General features: G+C 39.0%; 1 protein-coding gene across 1 annotated transcript in view; it reads right to left on the bottom strand.

The window, feature by feature from the left end:
- CDX1 (caudal type homeobox 1) overlaps positions 1-5,431 on the bottom strand; it is a 31,448-nt gene extending 26,017 nt beyond the window's left edge. Inside the window, exon 1 of the mRNA XM_034408733.3 lies at positions 5,005-5,431. Within this exon, the coding sequence (XP_034264624.2) occupies positions 5,005-5,431 (427 nt within the window). The remainder of the gene's footprint in view (positions 1-5,004) is intronic.
- Between the last annotated feature and the right edge of the window lie 13,335 nt (positions 5,432-18,766).

The following is an 18,766-nucleotide window of genomic DNA, read 5'->3' as shown; positions in this document are numbered from 1 at the left end:
AGTAAACAATCTAACAAGTTGAAAGAGCAATGCCCAAAATGTGTTACTATGGATTAATATATCCAGTCTGAAACTTGGATAACTAAATCTTATAAATATAAAGATGCGAAAGATTTTATGTAATGATTTCATTACATAAATTAATACGCTCCTCATTCTTGTTGTATTAGACATGTGATCATCTGTATGTTAAATGCTACAAAAGAGGTAATCTCCTCCATGCAGTTTCCTTATCAACCCTCATTGAAACAGCCCGTAAATAATTTGGGGATTCTCAGAGCAACAACACAGCAGCACTGCAGGGGGAAAGTAAGATTTCTTCCATCAGATCCTTCCAGTGTGTAACATTGCATGTCATCCAGAGCCTGTAAGATAAAAGTATCCTACCCAGATCACTAATGATTCAAAACATATTTTGATTTGCGCTAACTTGTTATATGATCAGACCACAAAGAAGGCTGAAGACAGTAAATTATCCAGGGATCGTTTTATCACATAACTTCTAGAGTAGCGGGAAGCTATAGGGAAACAATCATTTTGGCTGTGGAGCTATTCATTAAACCTTGTGCAAGGCAGCCACTACATACTTCATGAAAGGAAATACATTTTTGTGACAGATGAATACTTGCATGAACGAAACAAACAAAACCCCTGGCCTCCACTCCCGGCTGCATGGAAAATATATATTTTCCTGAATGTAAATTTCATTAAGATGAAGGGGCAGCTACTTCTGAAGACAGATATTCCCAAGTCCTCTTGCTTTCAATGGGAAAGGACATGTCTAAACTTCATTCTCTGAAACCAAGGGAACTTGAAAATTTTGATTTTTGGGGCTCATTACAGCGCCAGCCACAAAACACACAACCAAACCTTCCAGCACAGTTCACAACCACACATTTCAAGTGTCCTTTTTTCGATTCCGATCCAACTGAAGTCGTCATTGCCATCATCATTAAATTTATATGCCGCCTGACTCCTGAGGGACGATGGATTTAGACGTACCGCACACTTAGGCTTACGTTTTCAGCATGGTGCGTTATTCCATCTTGTCCTCGTTTCTCTTTACAAACCAATCTCACCCGAATACATATAAGCAATGCTTGCCCAGTGTCCGCAGTATTGTCTGGGACACTACCATCCTCTTCAATACCTGTTTTCCTTGCTACCTTCTGGGAGAACAGAAGGTCCAGATTCAGTGTCTGAAGCAAAACATCCAGATTCAGTCAGTTTTGTTCCCTATAGTATCAACCTTTGTGAACTATACATTTATGTGTGTGTGTGTGTGTGTGTGGTTTTATATATATATAAAATCACTGTCCATCTTGAATAGTACTGCACACACACATATATAACTATATACTTGCTATATACATATACATACATGTGTTTATGTGTATATGTGTGTGTGTATATATATATATATATATATATATATATATATATATATATATATATATATTTGTTTATGTAAGTTTTCACAGGTATATATGTGTGTACAGTTAATATCTCGGGTTTCTTTAACTGTACACACACACACACACATATATATATACACATACACTTGCTATATACATACATATATACCTACACCCATATATGTGTGTGTGTATGTATGTATGTATGTATGTATGTATGTATATTTGTATGGGAACAAAATTTCATTTTAATGTGTGCCAGTGTGCCCACAGTACAAAATGACAATAAAAGATATCTATTCTCTATTATGGGCCAAAGCGTCCTGCCAGTGCGAGGGCGACGGTGTCCTCCTATGGGCGACCCAGCCTGCAGCTCTGCAGGAAAGTGGAAATGCCCCAACTTCAAAGGCCGCTTAGCCGCCAATCCTCAAAGCTGAGAACAAGGAGGCTCGCTGGGCGCCCCGCCGCAACGCAGCCCCTCCGCCTATCAACATAACAAAGCAGCACGCTTGCAAATTTGCCCCGGGTTTGACTGAGGCGTTGGCAGGGCCTTTCATGAAGCAGGTCGCCGGCCTGCCGCCTTTGAACTGGGCACCGGTTGCGGGGGTTTTTGTCACCCCAGAATGTTCATTTGCGTTCGCCTGGGGAGAGACTTCCACTTTCCCACCGCGTCACCCCGGGGTTCCCTTAAAACTCCTTTCTCGCCCTGGGTTCAAGAGTTCAGCACGACCGCAAAATTAGAGGCTGGTTTCGGCGTTGGAAAGATCCAACGCTCCCGAGAAAGAAGTTGGGAAAGGGAAGGAGGCGATTGCCTGAATTGGGGGAGGGAAAAAAAGCAACAAGGCACACCGGGTTTGGCGGGAAAGTGGCTTCGCGCCCTTTTCTGCTCAGAGACGCGAGGAACGTACCGCCTAAATGCAGATAAATTACTTGTCTTCAGAAAATGCAGGGGAGCTCATTTACAACCAGTCGGTTTGGGCATTTTAAAATATCGAATCCCGTTTGAAAAAACATAAAAAGGTGCAATGAACAGCAAGTCGGTTCTGCAACATTCAGAACTAATTTTAGTTCAATATGCATCAATCAGCAATCTCTTAACATTTACTGTAGTGGCGTTGAGAGAAGCAAACTGTTTGAATGTAGACTTGTTTTACAAGACAATAATAAATAAAACGACACACACACAAATTAAATGGCTGCATTATTTTTCTCCATGCAGTTATAAATCCCAGCTTTATAACCCAAAGTTACAATAAAAAGCAAGCTAAAAGTTATGTGAGGTATTTATTAGGATGCATATAGATATCTCTGCGAAGAATCCTATTTTATATTCATAGGACGGGTTTTTAAAGATCAAGGTAGGAAATAGTTCATATGTGAAAGAAAACCTTTTACAAATTTAACCTCTTTATTAAAAAATAACTCAGCTGAGATCAATGGAGTTTGTTCTCACAAATAAGGGTCATTAAATCACACACACACACACACACTTGGTGTTACTTTTGTCCCATAAAATTTAAGGTGCCATGTATTCATTAGTTGAACCTATTTACTGTGCCATTAAACTTTCACTTAAAAGTGTGGGGGGGGGGGAGTTCGTACTGATAAGCAACTTATATATTCACCAAAAAGTACTCAACATTTTCTTATAGTACAGGAACATCACTATCTCATACACACTTTGATACAAAGATGCCATTATTCTGTATTCACAATAGTTTTGTTTTGTTTTTAGATTAGAGAACAACCAGTTATAAATTGAAAGGTGGGAATATAACCATCTGAGAAGACTAGAGAAAGTAAGAATGCAACTAATAGGTAGTAAATATTCTTGTGCAGATGCTTAAACATGAGCAAATACACAAGAACATTTCCACAGAAATGTTAATCAGAAAACAGAAATTACTGCCTTTTCAAATACTGAATTCTACCTGAATTCTTAAGGGAAAAAGAAGTGGTAGATTACATATTTTCATACTGTATACAGTATGCGCCTTTTTACTTGTGATTGCTGTACAGGAATCCACTTCATACTGAATGATGGGGAGGGAGGATTTTTGAGAAGACTAACAATTGCCCAAAGGGCATTCTTGGTTCACTGAAAGCTTCAGAGACTGTACAGGAAGAGGAACAATCTACCAGTGGAATAATACTGCTGAACACTAGTGCTAAAGAATAAAGCTAGTATTGACACATATATCAATATACACCTTATCCAAGCTATGTAGTGTCTCCATCATACTGAAAGGAGTGCAACAAACAAAACTGCTAGAATGAAATTAATTGAAAACAGTAGAATTTGATAACAGTAGCCGTACAGAATAAAAACATCAAGTGTGCGCTGACATCAAATGTCGAAACCAATGAAAGATAGCTGTACTTTGATAAACAAAAAAAATGAAGCAGGCAGTTATGTACCGTAACCTTTCAGATGTTCCCATAATTTAACAAAAAGGCAAATTATTTTTATCTTTTCCTGGCTGATTTGCTAAATCACACCCACATGTAGACAATTCCCAAAACTTTCTTTACCAGAGCCTTCACAATATTTGATTTTTTTCCCTGTGTCGATTATCATTCTCTGTAGAAAGTTTCAGTAAACTAGACTGAGGAAAAAATGCAGTTTACAACAGCTTTACTTGATGAGAGAAAAATTAACTTGTGACTCAGTGTCAGAATCTGGGTGACGTGTTTGACAATGATATTGGGAAAGACTTAAAAGGTAGTTCTTGGAAAGTTCTAGTCATTCCTTTCAATGTAAATTAGGCAAATATACAGACACATACATACACAAACAGAAGTCCATTAGATTTATTTTTATATATTACTCTCATCCTATTTCCTTGAAATTCTCCTTTGAATGTAGTTCTGTAGCTGTACCCTATACTGTTATACTATAACCCCTACATTATGATTCCAGTTTTGACAAAATATGTGAACAATTGTGAAAACTTACATTATACTGACTATATAAGGTTCATTTGATCCAAATTCTATCTTGATGTGATCATCAACTGGGAGGCCGTAGCCAATCACAATATGGGAAGATATCTGGTCCATTATTGCCCAGTCAAGCTGACTAGAATACGGCTATCTATTCCTAAGAATCAAAGCTATTCTGACCAGCAACCAGCTTTCCTATCGGTTTATCGTTTTAGCGGACTGAACCAGGAACTCTTTGCTTGAGAAACAGAAGAGCCGTTCCAAGTCATGGATTCATCAATCGAAGAATATCCATGTATAACTCCAGGCATCACATGTGACAAACTGTTTATAATTAGCAAACATTGCACAAGTGGAATTTCCTTCTGTGTAAGAAAACCACCTCCGAACCTCCTGGATCTGTAGCCAATTCTTGCAAGTATCCCTCCCTTTTCGTGTTAAAATGTAGTTTGACCACAAATTCTTGTGTCTACAAGTTGATGGGGAAAGATAATGAAGAGTAAACCTTATAAAGTGGTCAGCTCAACCCTGCAGAAACGCGAAGGAAAAAGTCGTCGGACCGTAGAGACTGCTCGTCCTCCCGGCCTAAAAGAGACCCTTCCCCGAAGCCAGAGACGGAGGAGAGAAAGAGAGACAAGTTCCTTACCACTGTTGCTGCTAGTGGGAACGTGGCGCCTCATCCACTCATAAGGCGTGCGCCTTTGCGCGTTTGGGGAGAGCTGGGGGACTGGGGCGCTCATGGGCGGAGGCAGCAGTCCAGAGCCGGGTGGCGGAATTGGATTGAAATCCGAGGGGCTGTATCCTAGTTGCCCCGGGCTGGCGACAGAAGGGGCTCCTGCGCCGTAGGAGTGCCAGTCCTCTTTAGTAGGAGGGTACGGAGGACCCCAGGTACCCGCGGGCTGCCCCTGATGAGGATCGCTGTTAATTCCGGGCATGTGGTGGTAGCTGGCAAAATCCGAGTATTGAGGGGGCACGGGCACATAATTTGGGGGGCTGAGGTTCAGGCCCGGGTGCCTGACCGGGTTGGGGTACATGTTGGTGTCCTTATCCAACAGATAACCCACATACATCATCCCCAAGTAGCTCAGCGTGCATAATGTGCCCGGCGCCTCAGCAGCGTCTTCCCTGGCTTGCCTTTGCAGAGAACTCCCAGCCTCTTCCTGATTAACAGTTCACCTGAACTACTTGCTCAGGTTTTTTTTTTTTCCTTCCCTTCCCAACTTTGCAAAGGCACCTCCCTGAGGAAAAGCCTTTTTTTTTATTATTGGGCCAACCTCTCGGAGCATTTGCATTGAAAGGCAGGTTTGCATTTCAAAGTCCCGGAATCAAAGTGGAAGCCACTGGGGCGAATTCAAATGGCACTAAGCAGATAGAAGGGACGGGGGTGGGGGCTGAAGGTCCTTATAAGGATTGCGCTTACAGGGCAAGGAAAACCTGAGAAATTCCCAGAGGATGCAAAGAATTCCAGGTACAAAAGGACTCATTAGGGAAATGACCCAGGAAGAAAAGAATGTCAGTAGATGTTTCAGTTTTCCCAGACTTCGGGCATGCATCGAGACTGCACCACACAGTTACAGTTACAGGAGACCCCTCTGCTAACAATTTCAACAATCTGATATAAAAAAATTCAACAACTCATTTTGTAAGAGGGAGAGTCCCTTAATTTGGCCACCATATTATCTTATATTAGCATTTCAGGCTCATTCTCCCTGCAAAACTAATATGTAAGCCCTCTTGCTTGATATGCCCAATGGGGTACATGTTAAGATGAGCTAGAGGTGGCCTTGAGTATTTCCACAATGCCTTGGGCATTTCCTGGTGCCCAAGATATTCCCCAGAACAATACTCCCAGCACAACCAGCCAATATCTTTGTAGTAGTTAGAAATTATTGCTGGATGTCTCCAGACTAAAACACTTTGAGGAATATGTCAGCCTTGATCAAGCACCCCAAAAAATTTGGGCTAAATATGTGGGAACTTTCTAAATATTAACATAAATAATCACAATCTATCATAGGAATATCTTTTTCTGTACTTCTTTATTTAAAGAGTATAAGAGCCAGAAACCATTTTTCCACTTTGAGCAAAACTAGATTTTTCTTAATCAGTGGATTTTGACGCAAGCAAGTCTGAAATAATTGTTTTGTAATGTTTAATTAAAATTGTTGTTTTTCTTTGCAAAAGAAAAAAAAAAGCCATATAAGACAGGGAAATAGATATTAGCCTGGTATTCCACACATACCTTCCTCCCCTCCTCTCCCCTGCCCCCCAAATCCCTTGAATATACTTCAGTGTATATTAAGAAAGTTTTTATGCTAAGAAAGGTAAATTATAAAAATCCCAGACCTTCACTGGGATTGATAGAGGGAATTTTCTTAACTGAAGTTTCAGAAGGTGAGAAAAAAAATCACTTGTAAATTTTTTTTTAAAGTTTCTTTCATAATAAACTGGGAGTGATTTCATTTATACCCTTTGGCAGAAACCCTAATGGGTATAGATAAAAAAGGATGCCTGGCCAGGCTGTTTTTCCTGCCCCATCTTTAGAATCTGAAGGTGCTCTAGCCTCCAACTATGTGGTTAGTTAATTTAGGATACCCAGCCTGGAATAGCTAATTAAAACATGGAAATACCAACATCAAAGGAAGCTTTGCATCACTTTATTTTTAATATTTTATATTATTAAAAACTGTCCTAAAAATGAGAGATATATATGAGATATATATGAGATCCATCTTTGCGGAAGGCCCACGAAATGTGATGCTAGCTGCTGCGTGGTCCAAGTAATTGCATTTGGGGGCAGGATAATCCTTTAAGGAAAGCCCTGGTGAGTGATATACATTCGGACTGGAAGGATCCCTTCACCCCTAAGCCTACGAAATTTATGGGGCTTGCGGGCGTATACGGTGCAAAGGTGAGGGTGCTAGATATTGAGGCACCTGATTTTTTGGTGGTGGTTGTTTTTTTGCCAGTCCAGGAAGAACTGGGGTTCCCGGACTCCCTTTTTTCCAGAAGCCCACGCCCAACCACGGCCAGCCGTCCCTTTTATCCTTTTGATGCCCGTTCACACCTCTCCGTTGCACAAAGCGGATGGTCCTAGGACGAGGGGGCAAGCCCTTTTCCGCAAGAAGGGGAATCCTAACAACCTGCAACTTGCAAAAGGGGGCTTCTATTTCTTTTCTTAAATGGGGAGGGGGGAGGCAGAAGCGGGAAAAGGCAGACCTTCCATTCCTGCGGCTGTGCAACCTTACACTGTGAATAATAAAGCAGGAGTAAGTTAGCACTACTTCGGAGTAGGTTAGCGCTGTTTCTACTGACTCTCTTTGGAAATCATGCGGCTTACTACGGACAACATTTCCCAGCGTTTTTCCAACCTGTGGTTGCTCTTATCATATCGAGATCCCAATTCACAAGGTTCTGTGCTGCCTCTTGAAAGAAACCTCAAGCCACAATTCTTCGTATCGCCCAGTTCACGGAATGATTAATCAACGGAGCTCGGTTTGTCCCGTCCCGTCCCGTCCCCCCCCAGAACATAATTCATTTGAAGACTGTTAGACCTACTGCTTAGAAGGGGACGGCGAGATGACAGAACTGATGATTAACAAGGACGTGTCCCCGACGCCAAGGAATACGTCTGACAACCAGTTGCAGTGTATTTTACCACACTTCTACCCCATTTAGCCATATTCTGGGAAAGATATTCTGGGAATATTTCAGGATTGTAGCTTCAATTACATGTCTCCACATTTTGAGACTCTTTTCATTAAAAGTGTTTGTGGGGGGAGGCGCGGGTGTCCTTCTGTTGTTAGAAAGAAATACGGATAGAATTAAACAGGGGAGGAATAATCGTGGTAGCAAGTTACAATGTGAGGTATAAAAGCAATTTTAATATTTATTTATTGATTGATTGATTGATTGATTGATTGATTGATTGATTGAATTTATATCCCGCCCTTCTCCCCGAAGGGACTCAGGGGGACTCAATAACACTTTCCACTCAAGGATCTGGGCTCCTTTGAGAGACAGGCAAATATTCCTCTTTTGGAACAAGCAAACGTTGCAGGAAAACATCAAGAGAATGAGCACAAAGTTAGGGAAAATAATACTCTTATAAATTTTGGAAAATAATATTCTTATAAATTCCATTATCAGAAAGGAAATGAAAACAAACCCCAAATATTCATGTATTTCTAAATGAAAATGTAAGAAATATTTTAATTACTAGACCCTGGTTGATGATTGGTTTTTAAAAAACCTTTTATTTCCTATAGTAGAATATTATTTATTAAAGTAAACCAGATATTAAAAGCATTAGGTTTATAGCTGTCATTATTTCATGTAACTCTACTACAGCTATATATACATTATCTAATTTATAGGCCACCTGATGCCATTGTGACTCTGGACACCATACACTATTAAACGATTTATGGAAAAACAATGTAAAACAAAATTAAAATTCAGAGAATATGAATGCAGTCTTAACAAACCAATTCTCAAGCAATTTATTCAAAATAAAGAGAACTATGAATGTTTACATGGATTTTATTAAGAATATGACATATTTAAATTAATCTGTTTATTATACCATCATTTAGAATCTGCATATGCAGATATGATATTGGGAAGAGTGCTCTGATTTATGTAGGAATGAGGACCTGTATATTAGCAGATGGAAAACAAGCAATGCAAGAAATATTTTGAACAGAATGTCTTTGCTATGAATCTCAGCTCCTTTATTATTTATGAATTCAAAATGTATCACAAATATGCTGACCATTTTAATGAATGTTGATAAGGAAACATTTAATCCTCCTCCTTTTTCTGTGCTTCTGTATAACACTGAATTTGAAAACCAAAAGCAAGACTCAAATTTTTCTACTAACCACTTTGGTAGAAAGTCATTGATAACAGCAAGAGGAAATCATTCATAACTCAGAGACCCAATAGAATGCAGCACCAAAAACCGCTAACAGTAAATCACAAAACATTATAGTAACAGATCACAAAACACAGCAATGGAACCTGAAATCTGTATCTTGTAGCATGGGAACAGGTAGTCCTCGACTTACAACCTCAATTGAGCCCAAAATTTGCCTTGCTAAGCAAGGCCGTTGTTAATTGAATTTTCCCCCATTTTATAACCTTTTCACCAGAGAGTTGTTTTCCCATTGACTTTGCTTGTCAGAAGTCAGCTGGGAAGGTTATCAATGGTGATCATATGACTCTGGAACACCACAATTGTGATAAACCTACCCTGTTTCCCCTAAAATAAGACATCCCCTGATAATAAGCCCAATCGGGCTTTTGAGCACATGCACTAAAATACCCCCCCCAAAAATAAGCCCTCCCCAAAAATATTTAAACGCATGTGCAGCCAGTCCCCACTATTTCCTCTGGTTAGGATTAGGGAGACAGAGCTGGAAATCAGGTAAGACGGCAAAAGGAGCCCCGTCTTGTTCTACACACCCCAAAATATTAAGACCTTCCCCGAAAATAAGGCCAAATGCTTATTTTGGGGTTCAAAAAAATATAAGACAGGGTCTTATTTTTGGGGAAACACGGTATGCCAGTTGCCAAGTGCCTGAACTTTGATCATATGACCATGAGGATGCTGCAAGGTTGTAAGTGTAAAACATGTCATAAGTCGCTTTTTTCAGGGCAGTTATAATTTCAGTCACTAAACAAATGGTTATAAGTCGAGGACTATCTGTGTCACAAATAGCCTACAACAAAATCAGACGCTGAATTAGAAAGCTGGCAAAAACTAATAAATTCTGTCTAATAACATATAATTTCCCATTTTTTTGTGGATTAACTAGGACGAGAGATTTTACAGTCCTCTTTTCCTTAATAACATTCCACATCTTCCCAAATATCTCTGTAAATCGGGACCTTCCCTGAATTATCTTAGACCTTATACGGCAGATGTTATACTGGAGAAGAAAAGAAATATTCAGATGTTAAACACGAATTTCCATTACGGGAGTACACATAACAAGCAGGGAAAAGCACATTTAAAATGTCAGTTCAGTGCACTGCAGCCATCAGCCACAATAAAAGGAAATTCACGGATGTTAAGTTGGGAATCATATTACGGTAATTCATAAGGAGCATATACGGAATTTAGTTTAATAGGTAGTCTTGGCTTTTAGTTTTAATTGGCTTTAGAAATATTGTTACAATTATTGGTCAAAGACTGGTGTAAAATTGTAACAGTTCCTTAAGTCAAATAGGATCTGCTGCATTGCCCAGCAATTCCAGTAATATTCAACGACCACGGGTTTCCTACTCCTGCAATAATAATAAAACAGCACAAAAGTATTAATTCATTTGAAATACACTCACATTGATTCTTTCACAATGGTATCTCTTTGCAATATACTTAACTTTCTCCCTCTTTTTAAATAATTTTTAAATATTTTTTAATATTTTAATATTCAAAGTTTAATTTGTTTTAAATTGATTGGGATTTTTTAATCTGTCTGGGCCAAACTATTTAATTCGATTTTATTTCTGCTTTTTAAATTTTGTATGTATGTATTTTATTGTTGGCTGTTCACCGCCCTGAGTCCTTCGGGAGTAGGGCGGTATATAAATCAAATAAAAGTAAAGTAAAGTAAAGTAAAGATCAACTATCTAAGCACAAGAAATCAGAATATAGACTGGTATATAATATAAAAACTGGTAAGCTTCAATAATTAACTTGCATCCAATGAGCATTTCAGGTGTCCTTAGTATAAGATCACAGCATTCTGCCCCATGGCTGTTTTTATTGGGAACAAAATACAATCATAGCCATGTTCAAGTTGTCATTACAAACCACATGACCTTCTGGCTATCCTAACTTAACATTGCCTATATCTTCCCACTTAACTACTCCATGCATAACATCCACAATGCTTAATACTCACAATGCATTTGCTGTCTTGCAGTGCTACTACTATTTCCATTATCAATAAATCCTATTAAACAGATACAAAATATCAGCTTGTTATTAATAATATTGTAAAGCTTATTAATATTATTAATGTTAATAATATTGTAATTATGTCTGTTTTAATAATGTAATTTATTATTTTTCGGTAAGCTGTCTAGAGTCACTTTAGTGTAAGACAGGCAGTTATATAAATATGAATGAATGAATGATTGAATGAATGAATGAATGTTTTGGCAATAGAGTGAAGGTGGAACCAAGTAGATTAATTACTGGGGACTGTTGTTTAGAGCAGTGGTCCCCAAACTTTTTATCGCCGCGGCCCGCTGAGCGCGTGCAGGGGTGGGGGCACGGCCCAGGAGCTTTTGCGCACGGCCCATTGCGCACGGCCCAGGAGCTTTTGCTCACGGCCCAGGAGCCTTTGCGCTGCAGCGTTCATGTCCCCCGGCCGCTTCGCGGCCCAGTGCCAGGTACTCCACGGCCCGGCACCGGTCCGCGGACTGGGGGTTGGGGACCACTGGTTTAGAGCATCAGGACTTGTTTTTCTCTAGATGCTGGTTTGTGATTTTTTTTTTTGGTATATTTTTTATTGTTGTTATGATCCACCCAAGATTATGATACATAAAATGGATGGCCATGCAAGTCTTTTAAATAAATAAACACACAAACTCCTATTCCCAGAATAGAAATAAATAGTCTGGTCTTGGTTAGTGTAGCTTTAATTTACTAAGTACCAAAAAGAATTATTATTCTGATCTACATTTTTAAACTTCATAAACAAAGTCAGAAAATAACTAATAGTCAATAGATCCAGAAAACCATACCTCCTGTTAAAATATCCACGAAACAAGGTTTAAGAAAATATAAACATAGCATGCACAATTTACTGTAGGAATTGCCTGTCTATATGTAACATATAAAGAACATTCCAAACATTTACCATTTCCACATAAAATGTGGTAATCTCTCTGTTCTAATTAAATCTCCCCATTCACAATCCAGTGGAAAAATTTAGAGAAGGTGAGGTATCAGCAAAATTCAGATCTTTTCTGCGTTTGGGAATTAACCCATTTTGCTCTTGGGATTATGAAAGTGAAAATACGGTAGTAGCTAATTTTCAGCAAGCATGAAAATAGTATACAAAAACTATGAATGACCTATTGTTACTCTGAGAACAAAACAAAAGATATAGTTCTAATGTAAAGTCAACATTTATAAAGAAAAAAGAATCCACAATAAAATTCTGGACACCAGGCCTCAAATAGTTCTAAAATAATCTCACTGATAGAGCTAATTATAATGATGCATTTGCATTTATTTCCTTATCTTCTGCATCCAGGATACTATCCTATCATTTTTTCAAAGATCACCTGGGACTATTATGACTCCATCTTCTAAATGTACACCCACCATTTCCTGTAGTGTGTCAAGTGAAGTCACTTTTATTCTACCAGCCCTACAATATGATTTCATATTTCATATTTAATTTTCTTATATGTTGTACAAACAAATGCAAGCCAAAAATTATATTAAATATGTAGCAGCTTGGTATTATTTATACCAGAATGTAGCTCTGGACACCAAGTTTAGGAAACAGCAGAATTTTGGGAAAGGACTATCATTATTTGAGATAGCCACTGATAATTGTCCTGTATGGTCTATTCACAAGGAGACAAGTTTTTCTTACCAGAACGTCCTTAACCTTAGATAGTTTGAGATAAATGCTGTTCAACACACGAAGAGTTGCTAAATTGTAAGGAGGACAAACTATTTATATAAAATATGTGATACTAAGTCCCAGAATCTTATGACATTTTGGTTATTGTATTCCAAAGAAGAAATGAAACAGTTAAGATTTGGAATTTCTTATACAATTGTCAGACACATACTTACGGACTGCCCTTCTAAGTCTATGTGAGCTTTCTTTATGATGAAAGTTTACTTTGGTCTGAAGGATTAGATGGGACAAGAGAAATCAACTGAACTGACAATAGAATCATAAAGATCCACTGATAAGGTTTCCTTTTGGTCTCTTTTACAACTTAAGAATTATGTTTGGAAGAGTGAATTCATGAAAAAGACATCTACCTTTCTGGTTCTACAAGAAATATTTGCACGCTTACGATATATACAAAGAAAACGCCACTCAACTAACATTGATGATTTTATAACTTTTTCTTCACTGCTGGATGATGCAAGCCCAATAAAAGTAGCCCTACATCAAATTTTACTTTCTTATTGTAGGAAAAAGCTAATAAATGTCATGCATATATTGCCTGAAAATAAAAGAGGGTGTTATATTAGGGAATGTAATTACAGGTCCTTTGTCTCTTTCCAAAGAGCATTACTGTATTTCTTGCCCTTTGTAACTTTTCGTGCCATGAAGATATATAAACCTAAATAGGGCTAGAACCAAAAAAATGCTATAGCAGAGCAGGGTCCAGTGCAGGAAACCTGAATTCCAGGAAGACCTTTGGGCAACTCACTCTCTCTCTTTCTTCACAGGGTTATTGTGGGAAAAACAGGAGGAGGAAGATGTGTTGCATATGTTCACCATCTTGAGTTTTTTGTAAAAATAATGGTGGAATACAAATGAAATAATAACTAACTAAATAACTAAACTAACTACATAAATACATTATGAGATACATCGATGGGCTGGTATATATGTTTATGTATCAAGAACCTTCTGCTACAAAGAGAAAGGAATAAAATATAACAAACAATAAAAATACCTTTCTTCAATTAGATGTGTATTCTAGCCAACATGGAATTGCTAGATTTGAAAAATGCATATTCAGGAAATGCTTTCAGAAGGTCATGCGTGCAAGTTACTTTATGGGGAAGGGTCAATGAGAAAAGAGGGCTATGGTTAAGTATTTGAAATTACACTATCACAGGATTCACCTGTGATGAAAGTGTGTGCATGGGTGAAATTACTATTTTGCTTCTGGGGTATCTGAAAGGTTTTTTAAAAGTTCTACAAAGCTCCCAGGTATTAGCCGTAGATCTCCTTTCTGTATTCAGGTATTTTGCACAAACTCACCCAGTAATTTAATGTAGTGGGCCATTCTGTAAATTCAAAATTTGTTTATTTCTCCACACATCATTTTTCTAACCCCATCCAACGTGTGTGTGTGTGTGTGTGTGTGTGTGTGTGTGTGTGTGTGTGTGTGTTGCACCATTGCTCCAAGTTGTGCATCAGGAAGGAAGCATGAAATCACTTGTTTTAATGCCAGGTCTATTATCAAGCACTCCCCTTGGTAAACTGAAGCCTCAGATGTAATTAACAGAAGCCACTGTTATCATTTTGCTGCTTCTCCTGGGATCTTTTAAAAACTCCAACACTCTGAATAAGTTGGACCTTCCGTCATGTGCTGTTCTCATCACAGTGTTCATGTTATCAACAATGGAAAAATTATTGTTTCAGAATGAGTTTCATTTTTTCAAATACGAGAATACTATGATTATTTTTTAAAAAAATTGTTTTAACCTTATCCCATCCAGTTGGAAAAGTACAGGCAAGATTAAATGTCTAAGCTCCCCAAATACTCAGTTTTCTCTAAGCATGCCTTTATTTTGATAGTCTGCTGGATGCTAGAACCCACTGAGACTTTGCTTTTCCATAATTTGCCAGGAATGGCTTTATTTATCTTTGATTCTGCAGTGCGCTCTAATTCTGAATTCTCCGTTACTATCTCATAAAGTTTATTGCCACAACAGTGGTAAAAAAAAGCAGAACAAAATTGCAGGACCTATAGCAATTTCAATAAAAAGTTTGAATATTTGTTTGCCTTTTTAATTCATACACTTGCAAATAAACAAGAGGAAAACCAAATACCTCTTTCCCTCCCCCCTGCCAAATTGTTAAAGACAATAAATGAGCAGGTTAATGAAAAGGGGTCAGTTTTCAGACAGTGCAAGAGAGGATAAATTATATAATTTTGCACAAATAAAGTGCAAGTTAGGAATTGTGTCTTTTTGAATTGCTTCAAAAAAAGAAATGACCAACATATATTAATACAAACTATCCCATTAAAAGGTTAAGGAGCTCAAGACATCGTGTTTGTATATCCATAAAGTTTTCCAGTATTTCTCTCTGCCTCTTTGGAACTTCCAGTCATCCTCTGCAAAGCCAATCAATAGCCCTGTTGAGTTTTTCCCAGTGTGTCAGATCCCAGCTTCCTTAGGCAGTGATGCAGGATTTTGATGCAAATGGGAACTGAATTGGCCATGTTGAAGTGGTCATGTATACACACTCCGTTCAAATCTTTACTGAGGCAAAGACCTACACAGCATTAATAGGATAGGGCAATCTGTGGAATGGTGTTTTATAGCAGAATGCCTGATCATTGATGACAACATTTAGCATTGTTCCGAGGGGCACCAGTGGTGGGTTTCAAAATTTTTTACTACCGGTTCTGTGGGTGTGGCTTGGTGGGCGTAACTTGGTGGGCGTGGCAGGGGAAGGATACTATAAAATATCCATTCCCACCCCACTCCAGGGGAAGGTTACTGCAAAATCCTCATTTTTTCCCAATCAGCTGGGACTTGGGAGGCAGAGAATAGATGGGGGCGGGGCCAGTCAGAATTTTTACTACCGGTTCTTCGAACTACTCAAAATTTCTGCTACGGGTTCTCCAGAACTGGTCAGAACCTGCTGAAACCCTGCCTCTGAGGGGCACCCTCGTGTCCAGAGCCCCCAATCTTCTTTCTATCCAACCTCACAAAACAAACAAAACCTCCCAAGAAATTACTCTGCCCCTTCCAGTGACACTGAAATCACCAACAATTGGTGGTGGGTTGTTAACGGTTTGCTCCGGTTCGGGCGAATCGGTAGTAGCAGCAGTGGGAGGCTCCGCCCACCGACTCAGACATCATCAAATACGCTCTGCGCATGCTCGAGCGAACTGGTAGCAAAGGTAAGTGAAACCCACCACTGAATATAATGTAGAATATAGATATTGCTCCCATATTTGGGCCATATACATCGATATGCCCAGTAGATTATAGCAAAGAATGAAAGTTTTCTGTATTTCTTTGCTGTCATCTAGTGAGGAACTAGATTTTTGCAACTCAGATCTAATAGCCCCAAATAAAAATTTTGAACTGGAGAATGGCTATCGGTCAGAGAGCCCTATATATTCTCTGCTAGGAGATAACGTCTTTTAGACCAGCAATTGATGTTGTACTACAAGTTCTAAAATTTTATATCAGCTGGAATCTATGGAAATTTGCAGTTGAGCAAATTTGGAGAACATTGCCTTAGATACTCCTGTTCTGGAGTAGGAAATTTTTCAAAGGATCCTTTTTCAAACTGAAATGTGGACTACACTAGCTATTAAAAAAAAACCATATGATGCATGGATTTACTTGTTTAACATGCCTCCTTCCTTCATGAACCTCTGGGCTCTGCACTGCATAAGCATTCCCAAGACAGAGTACAGGGAGATGGCCCAGCAAGTGGGAATGGACATTGCTGCTATTCCTTGTCTTAGAAACCTTTCTCAAAGCAACTGCTTAAATACTGACAGAGACTGAATTTTGAATCAGATGATTACCCCACCTAGCAAAGAACCGTAGAATATTTAGCTCAAGAATGGAAAACCTTGTGATAGTTATACTACAATTTCCTAGCAATATCCGAAGAGTCACAGGTTCTTCAGTCCTGTCCTGTTCCTTAGATGGAACTATTTATCATTTATTTGTCAACAATACTGTACAGAGAACAAGCCCAGATTGCAAAAATTTGGAACAACTAATTTTTCTCCAATTTATCTTTGGATTAAGATGTTCTTGGGTCCACAGGAGGACATACTGTCACCACAGCAGTGGTGGGTTTCAAATTTTTTTACTACCGGTTCTGTGGGTGTGGCTTGGTGGATGTGGCATGGCTTGGTGGGCGTGGCAGAGGAAGGATACTGTAAAATCTCCATTCCCTCCCAACTCCAGGGGAAGGATGCTGCAAAATCCCCATTTCCTCCTGATCAGCTGGGACTCGGGAGCCAGAGAATAAATGAGGGTGGGGCCAGTCAGAGGTGGTATTTACCGGTTCTCCGAACTACTCAAAATTTCCGTTACCGATTCCCCAGAACTGGTCAGAACCTGCTGAATCCCACCTCTGCACCACAGCCATGTAAAACAGCTAGAAACTGTTTGAGTTCTGTAGGGGTGGCCTAACATCTTCTGACATAAAGCAGTGAAGCACACTCACCCACATGCATACAAACAGGACTGGGACAGTATACTGTAAGAAAGACTGGCCTTAGCCTTTCTACTCCCACCCTTGCTTCTGACTGAACCAGCTCTAATCTATGTGCATATTTGTATTGAGGGGGACGAGAGTTCTTTGCAACATTCCACCAAATTGCAAATGGATTTTTTTTTCCTCAGTATTTTTCCAGTGATGCATTCATGGCAGCTTTTCTGCAAGGCCTTCCCAGTCCTTCTACAAACTTCTCAGGGCAAACCCTACAGCAAACATTGTCTGCTTTTGGAATATCCTCCAGAAGTCCTTGAGCAACTGAGCCATGCCACCCCCACCCCTCCTTACCTGATTACAACTAACTGAATCAAAAGGTAGTAACAAACTAAGCAGTTTATTGTTTTAAAGTCAGATGCATCAGTCCTTTCTTTAATCTTTTACAGCCAGTCAAGGGCAGATTAAAGAAGAGATTTAGAGGCTCTGGGCTCTGTAATTCCTTGCAACCCAGATACAGGAACATGGATCAATGAAGGCAGAGATCAAAGCAAAGCATAACGGAAGCAAAAGTAATGATTAATTGTTTGTATGTGTGTTTTTAAAAATTGAGGTGGTTCCTATAAGGGGAGACTAAATAAGCAAAAACATACTCAAAGCATTTAAAAAGATCGAAACTAATATGAAACGAATTGCATAATTAAGACAACTGTTGGGGGGGAAAAGAAAAAACGTTTTCAGTACCTAGAGGAAACAGAGAAAACAATGGTGCCACCATTAACATGGTTCTCTCCTCCTGATATGCAGCAGTTAGATGTTCACTAAATATATGCCACAAAGTACCTGTAAGACCCAGAAACAAATAAGCAACAATATTAACAAACAGCAATTTGGTGTATTATCCTGTTTGTTCCTCTAGCATTTTGATTTGTCTTAAATTACTTAGAGCTTCCAGATTATCTTTGCAGATAGATCCAATAAAAGAGCATTATGGTGGCACAGTGGTTAGAGTGCAGTACTGCAACTACTTCTGCTGACTGCTGGCTGACTGCAATTTGGCAGTTCAAATCTCACTAGGCTCAAGGTTGACTCAGCTTTCCATCCTTCCGAGGTCGGTAAAATGTGGACCCAGATTGTTGGGGGATAGGCTGACTCTGTAAACTGCTTAGAGAGGGCTGTAAAGCACTGTGAAGCAGTATATAAGTCTAAGTGCTATTGCTATTATAATACTTTTCTCTAAGGGTAATAAAAACATGGACAACTGAGATCATGACA

This window comes from Pantherophis guttatus, chromosome 2 (genome assembly GCF_059756535.1).
Source record: "Pantherophis guttatus breed Tessera chromosome 2, ASM5975653v1, whole genome shotgun sequence".
NCBI classification, from domain to species: Eukaryota; Metazoa; Chordata; class Lepidosauria; order Squamata; family Colubridae; genus Pantherophis; species Pantherophis guttatus.
Note: the sequence above shows the minus strand (reverse complement) of the source record. Positions and strands in the feature narration are given on the sequence as shown.